The following is a 24,770-nucleotide window of genomic DNA, read 5'->3' on the forward strand; positions in this document are numbered from 1 at the left end:
GATGGGTTCGGGCCAACTGCAAAAGCTCAAGGTCTTCAACCAGTTCGAGGCCAAATCCCTATCCCATGATGCACCCTGATCTTCCCCCAGATCTCATTTGCCGCTGCAACTTGATCGGACGTTCACTAGCACTGGCCAGTGAACAAATATAACAGCTATAAATCTGAGAAAAATAAAGTAGCTTAGTAGCTTATTTAGTCATTTAAATAATTAGAGTGTTTAGTCTTTTCTGATATTACTTGGATAATATAGTTAGTTATTAGGGCCGTTTTTTTTCATGCCTTCTTTTCTCCCTATCTCAGTTAGCTTAATTACTGAGAAATTAGTGGCCATGTTTTTAGGCCCTTTTTTTCTCTTATTTTTCATATCATATCGAGAGTGTGTTTATCTACAGTATAGCCCTACTTTTTTACAGGGCATTTAGTGGTCTTTCTAATTAGTGGCTGTGTTTTTAGACCCATTTTTTTCTCTTTATCTCGAATATTTCATACAGAGTGTGTTTATATTAGATTATAGCCCTTTTTTTTTCTTAGGGCACCTAGTTGTTTTTTTTCTAATATAATTAAATGTTAATGGCTGTGTTTTAAGGCCTTTAAGTCTTTTCTATAGTATTACTTGTGTGTAGTGTGTGTTAGTTGGTAATTTACAGCCCTTCTTTTTATATAGGGCAGATAAATATTTTCATTATTAGCTAAATTTATTAGAGCCTTCTTTTCTTAAGGCTTTACTAGTTCCTTGTGTGTTCTTATTATTGTTAGAGTCCTCTTGACTATATTTTGTATTTGTCTTTGGAAATATGTCCCAGCAAGAGAAGGAAAAAGCCAAGTCTGGCGTCAGAAAATGCCCAAGATGTGGGCAAAAGATGTCTATAACTCATGGACATACTGAATGTGTCTATTGTTTGGGTGAGGTACACCTACAGGAAAGCTGTGCTATATGCCACTGCTTTAGCTCCAAACTGCTACATGAGAGAAAAAGAAAGCTTATGGATAAGGGTCTGCTGAAATCCTCTTTTCAAGAGTCGCTGGATAAGTCAGGCAAGCACGCCAAAAAGGCATCAGAACCAATAAAAAGCCCATCTACTTCAAAATCAGCTTCCAGTAAAGCTTCGACATCGGTTCCACAGCCTTCAGAACCAACTGTCGTTATGGTTAGGAGCCGGTCCCCGACCTTGGAGCCGGTGACTTCTACTTTAAAGTCTCCCATATTGCAATCGGTGGCTTCGTCACATTCTTCACGGGCATCAAGTAGACTGTCTGATTCGGATGTGGACTGTGTGGTGAAGAAGCTTCTACAGATACCGGCGCTGGCAAAAATTTTAGCAGCACCAACCCCGGGGACTTCGGAGCCAACCTTAGTTCCTCCAATATCTTGTGTTCCTCCTCCGATCTGCATGGAAGCTTTGGAGCCGGAGGGCGTGGAACTGATGATTGTGGAACCCTCAGGTCCAACACCTACTCTAGGTTTTTTCAGGCTCGACTCCCGGATGTCTTTGGTGCCGACCGAAGGATCTCGGGGCTGACACTCACCAGTCAGGTCTGGGGAGGATAGTAGGACTGACTTGTTGGAGCCGACTTTAACTCTCAGGGCTTCGGCACGAGTGAGTTCGGCCCCGACCTCTGGCTCGGAGTCCTCCATACCGGTGCAGACGGTTTCATAGGTTCATAGGTAGGTACTAGGCTATCGGCCCAAGGGCCTATGTAAGCCTAGCCAGCAATGTACCATAGCTTACGCCACCCAAGAAAGTTATTTTCCTGTGCCACTGTCCAGCAGAGACACAGAAGTGATCCCCAGGGTGTATTTCCTGTTTCCCATCCATTCACCAAGATTTTTCTTGAAGAGTGCTAATGAAGAAGTCTGCTTGACATAGATGGGTAGCCTGTTCCAGAGTATAGGAAGTCTCCGAGACAGGAATCTATCCATCCAGCGTGTCCTGTTCATTGTGGTGACAAGTTTTAGGTCCCTAGAGCATGTAGCTTGGAGGGATTGGGATTTCTTTAGGTGTAGCATGTCCAACAGCTCTGGGTTTGACATAGCTTTATATGTCAGGCAGTGATCACCTCGGAGTAGGCTATATGCTACAGAGTAAAGCTGGAGTTTTTTGAGATGGTCAGTGTAGGGCATCTGTTTGAGGCCAGTAATCCTCTTTGTGAGGTACTTCTTTGGCCTTTCCAGCTGCTGCAGATGTCTTGTGAGGTACACTCCAAAAGGGGCATTGTACTCTATAATGGGTCTAATGAGTGACGAGTAGAGGGGAACAATGACCTCTTTTTTTCCTGGATGAGAACCCTTTTATGATGAGGTGTGCCACGTAGAAGGACTTCCTGACTACTGTGGCGATGTGACTATCAAAGGAGAGACTACTGTCCACCTGGGTCCCAAGGTCTCTTATCACGCATTCGGTGTTAAGTAGATTGCTGCCTATGTGGTAATTCATGGATACAGAGTTTTTACCAAAGGGGGTGACACTGCACTTTTTGGCATTGAGCTTGAGGCCATGGCTCTGACATCAGGCATCTTTGAATCCAAGGGATTCCTCTGGTCGGGACCAAGGAGCCTTCAAGGCTATGAGGAGGGCTTTGTCCACTCCGACAACCACTCCATCAGTTCGAGCAGCTCCCTCCCTGAAAGCACCGGTGTCTGCCTCTTCAACACACGCTCCGTTGAGGCGTAGAGATCCTGAGCTTCAGGAAGCTCTATTGGTGAGCCATGTTCTTCCAAGACCTCTCCAGAAGCTCCCACTGAAGACGTGCCTAGGAAGAGAATCTGCAAGAGGAAGCATCTGGACTCCCCACAGGAGTCAGTCACTTTGGATATTAACTTGGATGAGTCAGAAGGGTCCCCACGGTCCCCCTCAGAAGATATCTCCTTTGCAGATATCTTAGAGATTCTTAAACAAAGGGGTGGCTGGAAATCCCTTAACCCTTCGGATGATGAGTCAGTCCTCCTGAAGGCTTTTAGATCTCAACCTCCACCTCTTGGGTGTCTCCATCCTTCGATGAGTTGCTTAAATTACTCACTCGAAGGGCATGGGAGTCCCAAGACACCATGGAGCCTGTCCCCAGGAGGCCTAACAAATTTATAACTAGCCCTCAAGACAGACTTTACCTTACTAAAGGAGTACCTGTTGATGCTATGGTGGTGGCAACAGCCACCAAGAAGGAATTATTGGAGACCTCTTCATCTGTTCATCCTTCTAATAGAGAATCCAGGATTATCGACAGATACAGGAAGTGTATGTTTAGTTCAGTGGCCTTCATCCTTCGATTGCTGAACTACCTTACACATTTTACTAGGTTACAAAGGGATCTCCTGAAGGAGCTAGGAGACACCCTGCAGGGTTCAGTAGCTACAGGAGTTTCGGACAAGGTGAATTCCCAGCTCTCCACTCTTAATCCGATAGTGGACTCTTCCATGCGTCTGTTGTCATATGCAGCTGATTGTATGAGCAGAGCAGCGAGTACAGGAATCGCTCTCAGGAGACATTCCTGGATGCGCTTATGTTCCTTTGCTGAACCCTTTAAGTCTTCCTTCATTAACATCCCCTTTGACAGATCATCCCTTTTCGGACCTAAGGTAAAGGAAACACTTACCAGGAGTGAAAAAGACAGAAAGACCTTGTCTGCCATCAGAGTATGTTTTTCTACCCTGAATAGACCTTACCCCAAAGGGAGGGGAGGTGGAAAGATATGGTTCCATAAATCTCAAGAATCTTTCCAGAACACTCATGGTGAAACCCCACTAGAGGCAGAGGAGGGGGTAATAATGGAAATGTCCACGTGGCAGAGGGGGTCCACAGAACCAGGGCAACAGAGATCTGTTCTTTGGCAAGCCCTATCAGCGCTCCCGAGAGGAGGCCCGACTGTTCATCTCTGGAGGCAGTCGGGGGATGCTTATCTTTGTACCTAAACGCCTGGCTAAAAATAACAAAAGACAACTGGGTACAAAGCGTGATATCTAGGGGATACTCAGTTCCCTTTGCTACTTCACCCCCTCTAGTAAAGAAAATCCCAGATGTTCCACCCAGTCACAGGGACCAAGCAACCTTAGAGGTCCAAAGGTTTCTGGACAAAAGAGTCATCCAGCCAGTCCCAGCAGACAAGAGAGGATCCAGAACTTACTCAAGGTTCTTTTTAGTTCCAATTACTCAAGGTTCTTTTTAGTTCCAAAGAAAACAGGGGACTGAAGATCTATTTTGGACCTAAGCAAACTAAATAAGTCAGTAAAAAGGACGAAGTTCCGGATGGTCATGCTTCAGTCAGTACTCCCCTTTCTGGGGAAAGACAGTTGGATATGGTCTATAGATCTTCAGGATGCGTACTACCACATAAAGATGGACAGACCATCTAGGGATCATCTACGCTTCCGGCTGGGAGCCAGCCATTATCAGTTTCGTGCTTTGCCCTTTGGTCTCACTACAGCCCCCAGAGTGTTCACCAAACTGTTGGGATTCCAGGTGTTTCCATATCTAGACGACTGGCTCCTCACTGCTACCACCAAGCATCAACGTATTCATGCGAGGGATACAACCTTAAATCTCTGCAATCAGTTATGGATTACCTTCAACTCAGAAAAATCTGCCTTATCGCCATCGCAACAGACCGCCTTTATAGGAACAGAACTAAACACAGTTTCAATGACATTAAGTCTGCCTACAGAAAGAGTTTGTCTCTTATGAAAATAAATATTAGACCTGCTTCCAAGGAAAAAAGCCCCAGTCTCAATGGTACTCAAATTGCTAGGATCGATGGTGGCAGCAATCATTCCCATTTCCCTCGCTCAAATGCACATGCGAGTTCTACAATGGCTCCTATTCTCTCAATGGTCCTTTCAGGAACTTCCAATATCACACCAAATTATCATAACGAATACGTGCAAGAAGGACTTTCAATGGTGACTGACGTCTCAACATGCATCTCGGGGACATCCATTCGTTCTACTCAATCCCATAGCCACAGTGACCATGGATGCTTCCTTGATTGGGTGGGTGGGGGGAATTATCACGGAAGAACAGCCCAAGGCATGTGGAAGAAACACGAGGCTCATCTGCATATAAATGTTCTGGAGATGAGAGCGGTACTTCTAGCATTGCAGTCCTTTCAAGACTCTCTACTTCTGGGAACAATTGCAATTCAGACAGGCAACATGTCAGTGGTTTGGTACATCAACAAACAATGAGAAACCAAATCTTACCCTCTGTGTCGAGAGGCCATGAGAGTATGGCAGTGGGTAATCTCCACCCAGTGCTTTCTGATAGCAATGCACATCCTGGGGAAATCCAGTGTGATAGCGGACAAGCGAAGCAGGGCAATTCTACTGCCTCACGAGTGGTCCCTAAAGAAACAAGTAGCAGAAAGGATATTCTGCAGGTGGGGCCAGCCTTGCTGCGATCTCTTTGCAACCCCAACAAACATGAAATGCAGCAGCTACTTTGCCCTGATTCCCCCGCTGGGGATGCCCCAAGGGATGCGCTGGTGCACAATTGGCCCCTGGGTTTCCTTTATGCATTTCCTCCCTTCTCTCTGATTCTCAAAGTATTACAGAAAGCAAAAATTCTGGGGAGGCCCATGATCTTAATAGTCCCTTACTGGCCTTGGCAAATTTGGTTCCCCTTCCTCCAGCCTCATCTCTTGGAAGAACCCTGGATCCTGGACCCAGTTCCAGATCTGTTGACCTATTCATTGGGGAGCTCTTCATCCTTCTCTTCATTCCCTCAAACTGACAGCTTGGCTGCTCCAATTCCCACAATAGCCAGGATTTACAACCTCTCAGCTGAGGCCCAACATATTATGACATCCTCTCATAAATTATCCACCAGAAAGTTATATCTTAGCAAATGGAAGGGATTTTCTTTATGGGCATCTCAGAATGATGTTGATCCTTATCTAGCTCCGATCCCTTCTGTATTGGAATTTCTAACTAAACTTTTCAATAAAGGAGCTGCTGTAGCGGGTCTACTTCATGATGTCGAAAGCCGACAATATCAAAGCTGATATTGTCTGCACCACGACATCGAAAGCGCAGAACATCATGCAGGTAAACGGAAATCTCTGTAGGGGGAGATTTCTGTTTACTTCAATGTAGTGCGGTCTCGGAGTTGGAATATTTAAGTAGGGGGTGTGGGGTGCAGGTGGGCTTTCCCCCCTGCCTATGCTAGTTAGTTTTTATTTATTTATTTATTTATTTAAACATTATTCAATGTTTTACTACATTGATCACTAGAGGTCGACCTTTAGTGAGTCGATGTAGTAAGATTTCGATAACGTGATATAGACGCGCTGCAGCTACCATCAGAGTTCTGTTAGCAGCAATCTCGAACTTTCATCTTGGCTTCCAAGGCTCCAATGTCATGTTACATCAACTTGCTAAAGCCTTTCTTAAAGGTACTATGTATTTGAGGCCACCAATCAGAGCTCCAGTCATGCCATGGAATCTAAATTTTGTTCTCTCCAGAATTATATTACCCCCTTTCAAACCAGCCTCATCCTGTCCTTTGAAATTCCTTTCATGGAAGACTATTTTTCTGATAGCCATTACTTCTGCTCGGAGGATTTCTGAGTTGCAGGCCTTGACCATTAAACCTCCTTATCTAATTTTCAATAATGACAGAGTTTTGCTCAGAACTAATCCATCCTTTTTACCAAAAGTTTGTTCAGAGACAAGTCTTAACCAATCCATTGAGTTGCTCATTTTCTTTCCTCAATCCACAAATAGGATGGAACACATGCTGCACAAACTTGATGTTCATGTACAACTCCGATTTTATGTAGATAGAACGAAACAATTAAGATCAATGGATCAGCTCTTTGTTTCCTTTTCAGTCAAAAAAGGGTGCCCTGCCCCAGTGACAAAAGTGACATTGTCAAGATGGCTGTCTGATTGCATTTCCTTCGTTTATAGTTCAGAGAATGCTCCCTTGCAACAAAAAGTAAAGGCCCACTCTACTAGAGCTGTTTCAACCTCATTAGCCTTTTCTGCAAGGTTACCATTAGATTCTGTTTGTGCAGCAGCTACCTGGTCAAGACCTCATACCTTTATCACTCATTACAAAGTAGACAAGGCCTCCAGGGACGGGACTTCCTTTGGTTCTACAGTTCTGAGGAATATTCTTCTGTGAGCCACCCAAGAAAGATGGTGCTTGGGACGCTACCCATCAGTAAGAATGAACGGCGAGATAGAACAACTTCACATAAAGAAGTTATGCACTCACCATAACGTTCCACGTGAGTTGTTCATCCCACCTTCATTCTTACATCCCACCCTCCAACCCCCATCCAGTCTACTTGATGTCCGTCACCTTTCTTATATGATGTGTTGTCTCTTATCTAGCTCTCTGAGTGGCATATTGATACTACTAGGTAGTCAGGCAGCAAACAAGATCTGAAGGAAGATCAGGGTGCATCATGGGATAGGGAGTTGGCCTCGAGCTGGTTGAAGACCTTGAGCTTTTGCAGTTGGCTGAGTCAGAGCTGAGTATCAGTAAGAATGAAGGCGAGATGAACAACTCACATGGAACGTTATGGTGAGTACATAACGTCTTTTTTCCATCCATTCTACAGGCTGTTTTTTTAGACCTGAAGTCTGTATTATGGAAGATGTTTAATAGTGGGCGTTGCATCTGGTTGTCAGATTATTGCATTTCAGGCCTTTAAGTGTAGAAGACCTAAATGAATTTCCATTAGTATCAATTGTCTTTTAAGACAAGTCTTTGATTCATCTCTAAATGTGTTCTGTTGCTTTAACAGTCTCTTGACCTCTCAGGATTTTTTTTTTGTCTGGTTGCTAAAAATAGGGTTGTAGGAATATCCATACCCATGTATGCACTGTCAATTATGGTTTTACTACTGAAGGGTCCACAAGTGTAGAGAGAATGGGATAGTTGTTCATTGTGTTGCTCTTTGGATGGAAAAAGGATATGTCAGTTGTATTGCAGACCTCCAAAAGGAATGACAGCTCGATTTTCTTCTCTCACCAGAAGAGTAATTATCCATTAATTAATATGCTGACAGGACCTTCGATGTTTGTTTTAAAAGTGTGCCCACACTGGATACTTGCACCATGGTCATTTGGCCAGTCGTATCCTCAGGCAGTAGAATATCTGTCCAGATATTATAGAGCTCTGCAGACTGTCATCCTAGAATGGGAATAAAGATGCACTGAGATGCCCTGGGACAGAAATAGCCAAGTAAATAATATGAGACTGAGCCTCCCTTAAGAAGCTGATGCACCACTTCTGTTATAAAGTGCTATGTAAGAATATATTTTTTCCCAAGGGGACAAAATAAATGTGTTCCACATTTAGAACCGGTTACCTTTTTTAAAAAAGGCAGGAAAAATCCAGAACAAATGTTTATTATTTCTGTCAAAGTTGAAGACATTGGCATCTCTGGTTTGTCACTGTTTTATGGAGTCATATGCTGAAAGGCATACCTCAGCACTGAGGGTTAGTTTGCAGTCTGGGCAGGAATACCAAGTTTCAGATCTGTCATCTCATGATCCCCTCTTCCTTCTTGACGCTCTGCTAGCTGGCAAAAATGAGGACATGACAATGCAAAACTGATGTATTTTGTTCTGTTCTCTGTCTTGCATGTTAGTGGGAGATTTTCTGAGAAACTAAGTTCAGTGTGTGCAGTGGACATGTGACATCTTTGTTTACAGAGGTGGTTTTCTTCTATATATTTAAGTGTCTTTACTGTGTGTTGGTAAAGGCTGTATGTGCCGTCTTTCTAATATGAATTGAGTTGAATACAGCTGTATACAGCAGATGGAAAAGATTCTCTTTTTTACATGTTCTTCTTTCAGATGCCCTCTTAGTTTCTCAGCATCAGATCACGTATTCCGCACATTCTGCTGTTATGCTACACAGCAACATCTGGCTTTTTGATATGACTGCTATTGTGCCTTATTCATCACATCCCCATTTCTCACTGTGAAAGTTGGTCTGCATGTACACCGTGTGTTATTATTTAGGTCTGGCAAGCCACATTGGCACTTTTTTCATGTTTGTCAGTTCTCCATGTCACATTTGATGCTGTATCCAGCAGGCAGGCTTTTCTGTGTAAAGTGAAGCTGCCGACTTGCACATGTCAGTTACAGATTATCACTGAACTTTGAGCTTAGTTCATAGAGATGAGATGTTGAAATAGTGTTCTGTAAATACTATATGTGCCTTCCCAGAAAGATGGCAAAAAGGTGAATTGGAGTCTAGTCTGTGGTTATTCTGAATATGACTGTTCTTTTTGTGGTTCACTGCTTAGAGTACCAGTACCAGTAGGCAAGAGACTTAAATGTTTTCTGATATCTCCATTCTACTTTGCTTTCTTGTGTTGGCAGTAATGTTCCAGACAGATTAAACTTAGTGTTCTGCCCTACTTTTGTACATAACTTATGCACCACTGCAAGTGGTACCTCTAGTGTCATGAAATGAAAACCTTAGTAAAATACTGTTTTCCCTACATGATATCACCAGAAATTTCCTTGAGCTTAATGTTTGGGCATGCACTCCCAAGCTATCCCTCCAGTCAGAGACGTAGTTGGCTTTTGTGGCACGTGGAGCCTAATCCCCATAGTGGTGCCCTGCCTCTCCATCTCTTCATTTGTAGAGAAAAAAAAGGTCCAATAACAGGTTCCTGCACTCCTGAAATGCAGGAGCCAATCAAGTCCCATTTTTACACTCTACCCCAAACCCACCTCCTTCAGATATTAGTTGAGGAAAAAGAAACTATTTTTTTTTCTTTTAAATTGAAGCCAACTGTTTGCTGCAGTTGATATTACACACATAGTGTTACAGTGCTGCTCAGGTTTTGTTAACAAAAAAATTTTTTTTCGTTTAAATTGTAACAAACAGGTGCAACACTTTGGACCACACATGGAGTGCTACAGTGCTCAGGTTTGACCATAAATTGCAATACCAGGTTTTAAAAGCCGGTGTGTAGTAAAGAGAGATCAGTATCTGTCTTGGATGGCCGATCACAAAGCCCTAACACTTTGTGTACTAACAATCCTCTTACAAGTACAAGCCTAACCACTTACTGACACCTGTTTTTATTGACTGAACCAATTCCCTGAGCCACTCTTTAAATTCAAGACATTTCTTCCTTTTCTTGCCTTTATTGCACTTGGTATGGCAGAAAGATACTAAGCTCCCCTAATGTCCAGTAAATCTTCTCCATCGTGATCAAACCACACCAGCCATGGATGAATCATGCATTACCCACACACAGTCAAGGACTATAATACCAAGAATTAATCTCAGAACATGTAATATAAATAAATCAATATTTTCTTCCAAAATCCTGGAAATGTTTTTGACTTCTTTGATTTAAACAAGGTTAGCAGATGCAGACCAGAAATATACTAACAGTAGGCTTGCACTTGAAACACAGGTAGTAGTAGTAGTAGTAGTAGTAGTAGTAGCGCATTTTACCACTTGTCTCTGTCAACAGTTGATAAAAATATAAAACTCTAGTTAGTTGGTGGGGGTCCCTAGTGAGTTCTTAGTCCTCAGACCGAGGCCAACAGTCAGCCTTCTGCTGTGTTCATAGGTAGGTACTAGGCTATCGTCCCGATGGCCTGCGTAAGCCTAGCCAACAATGTTCCCTGGTTTACGCCACCCAAGAAAGTTATTTTCCTGTGCCATTGTTGAGCAGAGACACAGAAGTGATCCCGGGGTGTATTTCCTATTTCCCATCCACTCATCAAGATTTTTCTTGAAAAGTGCTAACGAAGAACTTTGCTTGACATAGATGGGTAGCCTGTTCCAGAGTATGGGAAGTCTCTGGGACAGGAATCTATCCCTCCAGCATGTAACCTAGTACCTACCTATGAACACAGCAGAAGGCTGACTGTTGGCCTCGGTCTGAGGACTAAGAACTCACTAGGGACCCCCACCAACTAACTAGAGTTTTATATTTTTATCAACTGTTGACAGAGACAAGTGGTAAAATGTGCTACTACTACTACTACTACTACTACTACCTGTGTTTCAAGTGCAAGCCTACTTTTTTATATTTTTATTGTGGTGACAAGATTTAGGACCCTAGAGCGTGTAGCTCGGAGGGATTGGGATTTCTTTAGGTGTAGCATGTCCAACAGCTCTGGGTTTGACATAGCTTTATATGTTAGGCAGGGATCACCACAGAGTAGGCGATATGCTACTGAGTAAAGCTGGAGTTTTTTGAGACGGTCAGTGTAGGGCATCTGTTTGAGGCCAGTAATCCTCTTTGTGAGGTACTTCTGTGGCCTTTCCAGCTGCTGCAGATGTCTTGTGAGGTGCATTCCAAAAGGGGCGTTGTACTCTATAATGGGTCTAATGAGTGTCGAGTAGAGGAGAACAATGACCTCTTTTTTCCTGGATGAGAACCCTTTTATGATGAGGTGTGCCACGTAGAAGGAATTCCTGACTACTGTGGCGATGTGAATGTCAAAGGACAGACAACTGTCCACCTGGGTCCCAAGGTCTCTTATCACACAATCAGTGTTAAGTAGTCTGCTGTCTATGTAGTAGTTCATGGGTACAGAGTTTTTACTAAAGGGGATGACAATGCACGTTTTGGCATTGAGCTTGAGGCCATGGCTCTGACACCAGGCATCTGTCTCAGCGAGGCTTCTGTAGGATTTCCACATCATTTGGGGACTCTACTATAGTTCCTAGTTTGCAGTCATCTGCAGACTTCATTAGCCAGAGGCCTTCTGTGTTAGCCTGTACTTCAGAGAAGTAGATACCAAACAAGAGAGGTCCCAGGACTGAACCCTGTGGTACTCCACTTGTCACTGGTTTGAGGTCATATTTGGAGTGTGCAACTTTTACAGTGTGGGTTCTGTCAGTGAGCCAGTTGGCAACCCATCTTGTGACGCAGGGATTTATACCTAGTTTAGTGAGTTTAGCTATAATTCCAGAATGGGGGATGGTGTCGAAAGCCTTGGCGAGGTCAAGATAGGCTGTGTGAACCACCTTACCCTCATCTACGGCTTTGGTGACTGCCTCAAAGAAGTCGATCAGGTTCAGGAGGCATGATCTGCCTTTCACAAACCTGAACTGGGTGGGATCCAGAGTTTGGAGGTTACCAATGTCTTTGTTTTTGAATTCTATGATGATACGTTCCATGGCCTTGCAGACCAGACTCGTCAGGCTAATAGGGCGATAGTTCCCGGGATCAGTGGTGGCTCCCCTTTTGTGGAGTGGGATAACTGTTGCTGTATGCCATTCAGTGGGCACAAAGCCTGATGTGAGGCTATGATTGAACATGGTGCTTAGGTGGGGAGGCAGTTCGTTCTGAGGTTCATGTAAAAAGCAGCCTGGGATATTGTCCGGTCCCATGGATGCTGTGTTTTTGGCTTTAGAGAGTGCAGCTTTTACCTGCGTAGTTGTGATTACAGGGACTCTGCATTCTTCTTGTATAGATATGGGCTCTTTAGGGGGTGGGGGGGTAAAGTTAGCACTGAACCTATCTGCCAGGATGTTGGCAATATTAGTTAGTTCTGTAGTTTTCGTGCCGTTGTGCTATAACTCAGTGCAGGTCTGGGTGTTGCCATTGAGATTCTTGACATAGCTATAGAATGCTTTGTGGTTGTCCTTAGAATCAGTGGCGATTTTGTTTTCGTAGCTAGCTTTGGAGGATCTTATAAGGGATCTCAGCTTCTTACTGAAGCTGACCAGGGAGCTCCTCCACTCATGGGATTTTACTCTCTCTTGCAACAATTTCTTCCTTCTGTTGTACAGTTTGTTTATGGCAGGGGACCACCAGATTGGCTTCCTTTTTTTGGAGGATAACGTCTTGGTTCTGTTTGGGATAGCACGATCCATGCACTCGTGTAAGTGCTTATAGAGTGCATTTGTGTAGGATTAAGCAGTTGTAACTGTATTGTCCATCTGAATGGTTGTCATGAAGTTCACCACTTCTGTCTTAAGAAGCATGAAGTCGGCTTTGGAGAAATATTTTACTGCGGTTTCCTTAATGGGAGGTGGGGGCGGGATGTGGATGTCAAGGGTGATTGGCTTATGGTCAGATCGGACCAACGAGGAGTTGACTTCAGGTGTTTAACACCGGTCACTCATGTTGGTAATGACTAGGTCTAGGATATTGTTGCCCGTAGTGGGAGTGTGGATAAGTTGATCCAGGGCATTGGAGTTTATGAATTCCAGAAAGTGTTGTGTGAAGGAGTTGGTACAAGAGTAGTTTTCCCAGTTAATGGTGGGGTAGTTGAGATCGCCCATTATTAGGGTGTTTAGTTGAACCCTAATATTTTCCAGTACATCAAGAAAAGAGGAGTGGGAATCCTGGGGCATGGTGGGGGATCTGTAGCAAGCTACAGTTTGGATTGCAGTTTTGCCCAGAGTTAGTTGCACTTGGATAACCTCGGATGCATTATGCTGAGCAACTAGCCTGGAGGTGTGGATATCCTTAATGAATATGGACACACCTCCACCTTTGGTGTTCCGGTCCAGGTTACATGGCTGAAAAGTGTGATATGAATTATAGCCTGATAGTGCAGAGGTGCTCTCTGGAGCCTTGAACCAGGTCTCAGTCACTGCACAGATATCAGTGTTCTCCATTTTAAGGAGTGCCTCGAGTGAGTGCATTTTTGGATTTAGACTTCTAGCATTGAGTAGCATTACCCTCAGTTTTCTTGCCTCTTCCTATTACGGTGGTGAATTTGTCATTTGAACCTTGCCTAAAAAAGGCACTATAGGGGCGGCAAGAGCCTTAGCCAGTATCTGTAGTGTAGTGCTCATCCAGACAGCAGTTAACTTCCTCCACTAGAATATATGTAAAAAGACCCTGAAATTTTTTCTAGGAAGTCCAGACAGCTCAAGTACTGCATTCATTTAGCAAATGATATTAGCTAGAATACACAGTCTGGAGAATTTTTGCTGTTTTTGTTCAAAAGTAGGGTCCTTAAATGACTGTGCTAAAAAGCAAGGGTAAATCTAAAAAATCATCATAGTTATAACCCTAAGTTCATTTGGCAACAAAGCAACGTAATAAATATTTTCTTTTTAACATTTGATTTAAAGTTTATAACCCTTACATTTCTCTGGCCACATGATGCCTGTGATGGGGGTCATTCCTCAAATTTTTGGCCATAGCCACTTTTGAATTGATCTTTCACTCATGGTAGCCACTTTCAGAACAAGTTGTAAAGTATTTTCAAGCTATGTACATAAGGAGGAGTCAAAAAGTATACATTTCAAATTTAACAGCAAAACTATTGAAAACTAACAGTTGCAAGTCTCCCTTTAATATATCAAGTTTAGCATAGTATCTTAAAACTATCAGCATTTTCACCGATGGCAGTTAGCAAAGAGGATTAAGGCTGTGAGCTATTAACAAGCTCTTTCCTGTTGCTCATGGTTTCATTCCATTTGCCAGCTGTATGACTCTGTGCAAGTCACTTAACCAAATGGAGCTCTGGAGATATTAGGAAACTGGGTTATGCTCCTGAGTGGTCTCTTGGACAGTATGTCTAGTAACTACCTATGAACCTATAACTTAAAAGAAATACATTACTTCAAGCCAGTGGCAGCTCGTGATATCGGACTGCAGCCCCCCCCCCCAGCTGTGAACCACAATGGTACAGTCCTCCAAATCCTCCATACAAAGTGAAGCTGGACTGCTGCCTTACCAGTCCGGATTCAGGAAGCAGACTGCTGATTCCCCAGAAGTCTATGCTGTGCTAACTGCATAGACTGGAAAGGGATCGGACTGCAGAGTCAGCAGTCTTGGACTGTTCCAGGAAAGAGACGCAAAACCAGAAGTTTGCATTCTGGCGCAAATGCAAGCTTAGAAAGATATTGAGTCTTGCTGTGGATTATTTTGCAGGTACCAGAAAGAACTGTGGATTGTATCATTGGAACAATCTTGTTGCAGGTTCGCTGTGCATTTGGCAGGTACAAGTGTGTGTGTGTGTGTGTGTGTGTGTGTGTGTGTGTGTGTTTGTGTGTGTGTGAAATGCCCCACTCAGTGAGTACTGGTGGCTAGAGAGAACGCAGGATACCTGCTGCTGGTGCTTAAACCCTGTGCCTTGGCTATAGGTAACAAGAGCCTGAATTCCCTACCCACCACCATTTGTGAAACTTTGGAGATTTTTGCCTCATATTTTGTTCTGTTCCGTTCTTTGTAAAATCTGTGGTTTCTGAGTGCTTAATTCCTTAAATAGATGATGGTGCAGTGGTAGCATTGTTGCCAAACAGCTAGAGGTTCTCTGGTTTGATTCTTGGCTGGGGTGCCTTCTTTGTGGAGTCTGCAAGTCCTACCTGTGTTTGTGTGGGTTTGCTTTGGTGTCCTCCCATCTTACAAAGACATGTGTCTGCAGTATTTCTCCTTAGGCCTCTGTTGAAAATTGGCTTTTTTTCCAAGTCAGTCTTTTCTGGTTTACAGGTGTTAAATAAATAAAATTGACAGGCATTTGAATTTCAGACTTCATATTCTTCAGAAAGTACATAGTAACACAAAACCTTTTATTCTAGCAATTTTCTAAGTTCATAAGCTGAATATTTGAAATTTGTCCCTGTTTTTGGGATTGTATTCCCGCATTATTGGCTTCGTCCAGGTTTTTTGTACTAAGATTGAGAGCTATGGTGAGAACTGAATTCACTGAATATGTTTGAGGGCTGTATTCCCCCATTACTGGATTTATCCAGGTGTTTTGTGCTAAGAGGTTGACAGCTATGGTGAGAACTGAATTCACTAAATGGTAGCCATTTAAGTTTCAGTCTTCCTCTCTTTCACAAAACAGCTGATTTGGCATAGTGGTATGTAGCTCTGACTGTTTTGCACAGGGTCCTGGGTTCAAGACTTGACAGTGAAATGCATCTTGGTAACACAGCATTTTATTCTAGCAACTTTCTAAGATTATACAAGCAATGTTTAAAATGCGTCCCTGGTTTTTGGGCTTTTGTCCCTTCCCAATACATTTTGGCATTTTCCAGATTTCTTGTGCTGCAAAGTTGAGAGATACAGCTGAGTGTCAAGTAGATTTTACAAGGAGCTGAGAGCTGCAGGGGAAGAGAAGTTTAATACTGCTTATGCTGAAACTGCTTGCATTGTTAATAGCACAACAGGTAGTGTACTTACTTTTGATGCAGAAGGCTGTGGGTTCTACTCCCACAGTATGTAGAGCCATTGCTGATATTGTACTGTGTTGTAAATGGGGTGGATGCTACCGTCTTGAGAATGTCCTCTTTGGCAAAGATACCTAGTAACTTTGAACCCGTCCATTATTTGCCATCCATTCCCTATTGCAATATTACTAGCTTATCATTTTTTTAATGTAATATTGGCAATTTATTCCTCAAGGGCAACAGGCACTTTATTTGTACATGAAACATTGAAATATAAAGTTGTTTGCTAGCAGCAACCTCTTCATTAGTTACAGATCTTTTTAATGTGAAATTATTTAGATGACTTTTACTTCTGTAGAGATTGTGCATATTTACTGATACTGGTGGATTGTAGAAGTTTGGAATAGACATTTATGATGGAAATGTTCTCAATTGGGCAGTTTTGTCATTATTGATGCATGCATTTTGTTTCATTGTTTACTGGAAAAATGTTCAAAACAAATTTAAAACACCCTCTAACAACTGTACTGTATTGTACAAGGAATATAGTTTAATGCAATCAGGAAGGTGCATCACAGAACACATGTATGTTTTGTGTGCAAGGGGCCTATCATTTGAAAATAGCCCAAAGTTAATCTTTATCTGCCACTAGCCAAATGTATTTTCTTTGGATGTGGGTTTCAATGCTGTTTCAATGAATGTGAGTTTCAAGAGCAGAGACGTTTTAATGCTAAGTCTGTTTTCATTGTGAGACTGCATTGCTTTGTTTAGCAGATGTCTTGGTGTTTGTGCTGTAAAATGCAAAATAAAACTTTCAAATGAAGTCCAAATCATCATAGAAGTAAAGCAGTATGCACATTAGTGTTTATGGTAAATGGGGTGAAATATCCAAGTAATGGTTCATTGGAATGGCTGCAGGGGGGAGGGTCCATTCGACCATGATTTTGTGAGGGGGAAGGGTGGCAAACTCAAAGACAGCCCCGGCTGAACTATACCTCTCAACTGTTCAGATTTTCACAGAATGAATAGGTTTTTGCTTCTTATTTTTGGTTTGTTCCTCATAAAATTTGTGTTTTTCTGGCAAACCATTTAGGAATTAAGTCACTAAATAATGACAGACACTGAGTTTCAAACTTCATAACCTTCAGAAAAATGCATGCTAAAGCAAGACCTGTTGTTCTATCAACTGTCTCAGTTTATACAAGAACAATTTTTAGTACTTTTTTTATGTTCTCCCAGTCCAGATTTCCTGCCTTAACAGCTTGAGAGGTACATGCAAATAAATTGCTTTATAGAATTAGGCATATCCAATCCTCTCAACTGTCCCCAATTTTGGCGCAAAATGTTGCTCTTCCCCCAATAATACCTCCACAAAATGGCAATTTTGGAAGAAAACGTGGAGTGTTTACAATTAATAAATAACTGTAATAATTATAGATTACTTTTATTTCAGAAATGCAAGTAGATTCTTTTATTTTGTCAGCTGCTCAAGTTAGCAGTACTAATATTAAAAAATGTTCCTTCTTTGACAGGTTCCCAGCTGTATTATGTGGCTATTTTAATATTTTTGCATCACATTTTTGGTCCATTTTTCATAAAATTGTGTTTTTTGGCAAATTAGTGGCAAATCATTAAAGACTGAAGTTAGAAAATAATGACAGACATTTGAGTTTCAGATTTTATACCCTTCAGAAAATTCATACTAATGCAAAACCTACTATTCTATTATCTTTCTAAGTTTGTAAGAGCAATATTTAAAAATTATCCTTATTTTTGGGCCTTTGTCCCACTTCTATGTATGGCTTTGTCCGGATTTCTTGCTCTAAAGTTGAGAGGTATGACAAATGTGTTTGGGCCATCACAGTCAGCCAGAGACATTTCATATTATGACATACTTGTTGCACCCCATGTAGTAACTTTGGATGTGTCCAAGCAAGGCAAGGAACAGTTAATGCAGTGTAAATGTGCAAAGTATCCCCCCCATCCAAGGTAGACACAAGTACTATAGTGGCTTTTCATCTGTCCTTGATGTTGCAGAATGTTCTGGTTTCTGTCATATTTTTATACTGTTGATTTATGCTTATTATTATTCAGAAATTGCCTGTTGCTCTGTGTTTAAGTAGCAGTGCTTTAATGACCATTAGGTAAGCTTGTCTGAGATTGTAAGATGCAAGTAAGCTTTAATAAGCATACTGTTAAAGAATTGTCAACATTGAAAGCCTTTCTGTTGTTGCCATGCAGAGAATACTTACATAATTAGATAACGTATAAGCCTTGAGTATTGAAATGCATATGACAGTATTTGTAATAAAGGACAGGATTACATTATTTTAAGAAGCTTATTACATTTGTTGGAGACTTGCATTCATCTTTGCAGGCTTTACCTGTAAACTAAACATAATGCCAATCTATCATGTGTAGTCCATAACCTGTGCAGTAATCTTTTAAGCAATGTATCTTGAGCTTGTTTCTTGTTTGCTTTTCATTTTTTATTTTGATCATGTTTTCCCCATGAAACAAGTAGATAGTTGTTGTCAGGCACCAGGTCTTTTCTGGATAATAAACATTTTTACAAGTGGGGGTATCACAGAGATTGCTACTCTTAGCATGTTACTTGGTACCTTAATAAAGTTGACAATAAATTATAGTTAGAACTGCAGTGCAAGGAGAAGTGGTTTGAGTTGAGTGCTGCTTGTTTTTCGTATACTTGATTTTGACTGGCATTCCAGTAATATATTTAAAAAGTAATTTATTTTTTCATGCCTCACAACCTTTTTGTTTCCATCTAGATATCAAGTAAGCTGTCATGCAGCCAATGCATTAAAATATTTTTTTCTCCTACACTTCATTTTGTCTTGATTAGACTCTCATAATGACGTTTTGGCACCCAGGGCAGCGTATTTAATTAAAGTTACAGTTTTTGTGGTTTTGAGCATAGCTCCTCCCCTTTCTAGTTGGCTGCACCCCTTCCCATTGACCACACCCATTCAGCTGTCTCCACAGCCCCCCTTTGATTTGAAGTCATCAGTCACCACTGCTTCAAGCATCATCAGTGCTACAGGTGTCATTTCCAGATCTGAGATAATATGGAGGATGGTGATTAGGTCTTTAATCATAACCATCTTGTTATACGTTTGAGACATCGATGCCAGGAGAGTCACCTTGAGAACGAAGCTTGATAGACCTATCTTGGCATCTATGTCGAGAACATATAGTAAATGGCTAGGATCGGTGAGACCTAATTGTAATACTATGTAGTGCATGGAATTTTATCTACTCTATATTTTACCAGTTAAAAAAAAGCACAAAGTATTTTACTGACTCTGAAAGCCAGTGAAACAGTTAGCAAGTGCTGTCAAACTGACAGCATGTACATATTTTATTTGTTTAAGAATTCCGTGGGAGAGGAAAGTCACGGACAGTTTTTAAATGTTCTAATTTACTTAAATATGTTAGTGACAGACTTGCAGTAATGTTCCACAGATAGAACAAAAATATGAGGCAAGATATTTAGAGACATTTGAGAGCGAAGGAATGTCCCTTGAATGAGACCCAACCATAACAGCACTTGAGGGTATGGAACAGTTGTTACACACCTCTACAAGCGGTGTTACCATCAGGTCTCACCCTACAGTAGAGCTTTACTGATTTACCTTTTTCCCAGTTATGGAGCATAATCATGGAGATTCTTGTGCTGCATGATATTTTTAAGGCCTGAAATTGTTTCATGAATAAATCAGGTCATACACATTTATTAGTTTTGATCTTGTTCCTGATTTGTAAGAGAATATGTTCAGAATGGTTTACTATTGAATATTCGAAGTGACTGCTGTCGAGCAACATGTGGTCGAAAGGCAGTTTTCATATGGGCAGAATGCCAACTCAAAATACATTGACTACGCTACAATGAATGGGTAGTGTAGTTCGATTTTCTGAGTTCTGCATTGCGCATGGAGATCGCGGTTCAGTGAGGAACAGGGAATTAACCCATTTCGTCACTGTAGTGCAATCTCAGAGTTGGTATATATAATTTGCAAGGGGTGTGGGATGCATGGGGGATTGCCCCCTGCAAAAATAGTAAAATACACATACCATTGACTAGGAAATGTCACGGTACGGTAAGCTGCACAGCATTGGTGATTGACGTCACCTCCTGCTATGTCGAATACATCAAACTATGGGTGTCGATGTATTCAGTTTTGACCTGGTGCATTTTTGCCGTTCTGGAATTCAGGATTTCGGGTCTACCATGTGACCAGTCAACATATACAATTTTAAGGTTTCAAGAGTAAACCTTCAGAATGCACTGCAGAACTGAACACAGTAGAAGCTTTGAATATGTGTCTAATGTAGCAAGCACTATTTCATAACTTTGGAGGTTTTTGGTGTTCTTATGTGAAGCTTGCAGCATACCCATTCCTTCAGACTGCCTCACTTTTGTATTACCTTATGAAATGATGAATGTTGTGGCATACTTACCATTGTCACATCTCTGTGGAATACCATAGGGTTCTGCTTCGTACTGTCACTCCTGTGAGATGCCATTTTTTATCCCAGTCTACTTTATGCCAGTACTTAAGACATCTTCATTTAGTAAAATGGGAGTTGCTTATGTGTTATAGTAATATGTAGAAAATAAGGTTGAGCTTACTTCATAGAGATGTTGAATAGGTATTGAAATATTATAGAACTGGTTTTCTAGCTTTGTATTGTCAACATCAGTTTTTATATTTTGGATGCTGCATATCTTTGTGAGTGTGTGAATGCATGTGTTTCTTTGTACATTTGTATACATGTCCCCTTTTCAGTGTAATGTCCCACTTTTAATATGCTATATTTTGTACATTTGCTTCTGAAACAGTCCACTGTTAATAGTAAACTTTTTTTTTATTTTAAAAGTTGAGAGAACTAGTCAGCATGTGTATAAATCCTGAGCCTGACCAGAGGCCGGACATCAGCTATGTTCATCAGATTGCCAAACAGATGCACGTTTGGACTTCCAGCACCTGAAGTCATCAGAGACACTGAAGAAATTACACATTTTGGTCTTACTTGAATTGTTCAGAAAAAAAAACACAAAGTGCTTTGTTAAGCCTTTGAAAGACTGCATTTTGCCACAATGTTATCATCATCTCTGGTTTATCTCATGACTTTAAAACAAGGTTGAACTGAACAATATTTGGTTCAGAAGAGAAAGCTTTTTGTATTACTGCTGGACATGTTACAGTTTAAAAATTTCATTACAATTTTTTTTTCTTTCATAGTTTTTATCCTTTGTATACTCTGTGATGTAACTAACATATTTGTGTGCCTTGTTCCTCAGGAACAGAAGGAATCTTCATAATCTAATAATGTGAAGATTAATATAATTTGTGTAGAAGTCACTAGTGGTGTTAATATTAATGTCATGATTTTGTTTTCAAGAAGTATTTGTCAGATTTGCATTTAAATGTTGTTGTAGTAAGTCAAGGAAAATACTGTTTTCCAGAGTGGTCATCTGATACCTTAATTTCAGAGTCCTGGTGCAGCATGGGATCATATCCAAGTAAACTCACAAAACTCTCAAAACAGTAACCACAAAAAAAACATTTCATTTCTTTCCTCAGTGCTTTGTCCCTTAAACCTTAATGGCTGGATGTAATGCAAGGTCTTTCTTCCAGTGGACTTTATCTTGTTGCAGATTTTAATTTTATGATTGGCCTTATACATAGGTACATATACATGTCTTCTGTTCTACATGACTTCTGCTTTCAGTTAGCTGTCATTTTATATTTCAGATAGCCACCAAAAGTACAAACCAAGTGTAAGTAAAAATGAGTTCATTGTGTTCAGAAATTGTTGGATAGTTAGGCAGCTGAAAATATAATTGCATACAATTAATTTTATTGTAATTATTTTATTACTGTTGTTTCAGATGTAGTCTTACAGATAAAACAATGTAAAGGAAAACAGTGATTAAGATCATGTATCAATGTATTTGCTGCAACTATCTTTAACCAATAGCAGCAAAGCAGTATATTTTATGGTATGACTGATATTTTATAATCAGAAAGAGCAATAATTTGGCCTTCTGTTTCCACAGTTGAATGACAGTATTAACCTACCGTAGTGCAAAACCTGTTGAGCCTTCATCAGTAAGAAACATATTTTTGCAAGTGTTTACTGGAGAGTTAACTCTTTATTTGAAACATTTATTCAAATGTTCATCAGTGGCTTTCTAGCATTAAAAATCCTGCACTTAAATGTTTGCACTTTACGCAGTCATGAAGGCTGATATACAAAAGTTTGGTTACATCTTTTGTAGGTTATGAGATTTGAAAAATTGTGTTCAGACTATATAACTTTGTGCCATTCTAGCATTTGTTTATGTCTGCTTTTTGATTGAAGGAGTAGTAACTCTATTACTAATTTACTAATTATTATTCAACAGCTTTACTTGTAATATATATAAACTTTTATTTTTTTATTTCAGGTATTTTGCTAGCTTTTATAACTCACTTTATCTCACTGGTTTTCTTTTTATCCTTTGAAGTCAATAGCTGTCACAAACACACTTGCTTCTAATCTCTTATCCCATGCTTGTACAGTCGCTCAGAAACACATTATAAGAACTACACAGACTTTAACAAAGTATATATACTAGGTTTGCCACCTACCCCCTCCGATCTGTTATCTCAGCCACTCTGGTAGCATAGAGGGATATAGCCCTGACTACAACCCAGGTTTGAATTGTGTCTCAGTGACTGATGGAGTGGCAGGAGAAGCATGGACATTACCTTCCTAGGAAGAGTGATATCAAGGGTGTTTCGCCACATGATCTCTGGTGGAGCAAGAGATCATGTGAAGAAGGAATGTGTAGTCCAGTAGAAGGATTTGGGTGGGGTCTTTGAGCAGCTGTGGATATGGAGCAAGATATCAGCAAATCCCCAAAGTATCCATCCTCTGCAAGGCAGATGGAATCAAGGGAGGGCAAATCTGAAAAATCCTCCTGGCACATTGTGAGATGGCCAGCACCCCCCCCCCCCCCCCCAGAAACCCTTAGGCTCTGCAGCTCTGCACCAGACACAGCCCATACAGAATAGATGCAGGATTGTTGGTTAAGGTTGGTAGACTCAGTGATGGACTTGGGCACTGGGGTTTAAAAAAAGTCTCCTAGCTCAGCCAGTACTTGTGCAGTCACTCTAGAACATATTTTTAGAATTACAAAAACTTCAACAAAGTGTATATACTAGGTTTGTCACCTAAAATTTACATGACCCATTCACTCCATACAGTGAAACATACAAAAAGTCATGTTTCTCTGCATATTGTGTTTTCAGTCAGATAGGGTCTAACTACTGACTTTTTTGCAGTCTAATTTTTTTGTCAAACTAAGCTGGTATCACTTTGTATTACCTGGTTAGTGTCATACAGACCATTTTGTCTTAGAAGAGGACACAAAATGTTGTATCTTTGGTGAACTTTTACCTGAAAGAAACATTCACACTTCTCATTGCAACTTGAAGCTCAGTTCTTCTAGTGTGTCATCTACTGCAAGGGCTATTATCAGTCATAATGGTAACTTTGTTAAGAACGTATAGTAGTATTTCTGAAAGGTAGAGATGGTCTTTTGGCAAGCATTGCTTGGCTTCCATTCTTCCCCATATTAGATTCTTCTTGCAGAATTTCCTTTGATATGGGACTTGTGAAATTTCTTACTTATTGTTGTCTTTATGTAGGTGCCTGGTATACATAAGAGCCAAGTTGCACCTGGGGTTACCTGCCTATGAACATACAGTTATCCAACAGCAAAATGTGCAGCTGAAATAGGCAGTCTGTTAGCTGTTATCATCTTGTTGCTTAATTTTGCTTGGACTATCCTACCACTTCCTCAGATCAGCTGTTGAATAAGATTTTTTTAACTATGACACTAATTCATTTTCTGATAACTGCTTTATCCTTTTAAGTTTGTAATGCAGTTGGCTCTTGTCTTGGCAACTCATAGGTGTAAGGTGCAAAACTTACCATGGGTAGGACTCCTATCCATCGCATGATGCTCATGCCTGCTAACCACTTGACACGTCACACACACACACACACACACACACACACACACACACACACACACCAACACACCTACAGGCATTGAGAGGATAGCCAGTTCAAGTACACACACACGTCATTGGGCTGTGGGGGAAAAAAACTGCAACACCAAGTGAAAACCCACATGGACAAAGTGTGTACCTTTACAGTTTTGGCTGTTTTTGTAAAACATTTAAGATTGTTTATCTTGTCCCCAGACAGGATTATAAAAAAAGGAAGAAGACTTCACTAAGCTAGACAGGTTTGTTCATAGGTAGGTACTAGGCTATTGGCCCTGGGGCCTATACAAGCCCAGCCAAAAAGGTACCCTGGCTTTTGCCACCCAAGAAAATTATTTTCCTGTGCCACTTTCGAGCAGAGCCACAGAGGTGATCCCGGGGTGAATTTCCTATTTTCCATCCAATCATCAAGATTTTTCTTGAAGAGTGCTAATGAGGAGCTTTGTTTGATATAGATATGTAGTTTATTCCAGAGTATGGGAAGTCTCTGGGACAGGAATCTATCCCTCCAGCATGTTCTGTTTATTGTGGTGACTAGGTTTAGGTCCCCAGAGCTTGTAGCTCAGAGGGATTGGGATTTCTTTAAGTGGAGCATGTCCAACAGCTCTGGGTTTGACATAGCTTTG

General features: G+C 41.1%; 1 protein-coding gene across 1 annotated transcript in view; it reads left to right on the top strand.

Moving 5' to 3' along the window:
• The window catches only part of NEK6 (NIMA related kinase 6), a 3,457,780-nt gene extending 3,433,317 nt beyond the window's left edge, over window positions 1-24,463 (top strand). Inside the window, exon 11 of the mRNA XM_044058651.1 lies at window positions 20,963-24,463. Coding sequence (XP_043914586.1) covers window positions 20,963-21,073 — 111 coding nt within the window. The 3' untranslated portion in view covers window positions 21,074-24,463. The remainder of the gene's footprint in view (window positions 1-20,962) is intronic.
• Window positions 24,464-24,770: the final 307 nt, after the last annotated feature.

The sequence above is a fragment of the Protopterus annectens genome, chromosome 16.part0 (genome assembly GCF_019279795.1).
Source record: "Protopterus annectens isolate FY-2018-M chromosome 16.part0, PAN1.0, whole genome shotgun sequence".
Lineage (NCBI taxonomy): Eukaryota > Metazoa > Chordata > Ceratodontiformes > Protopteridae > Protopterus > Protopterus annectens.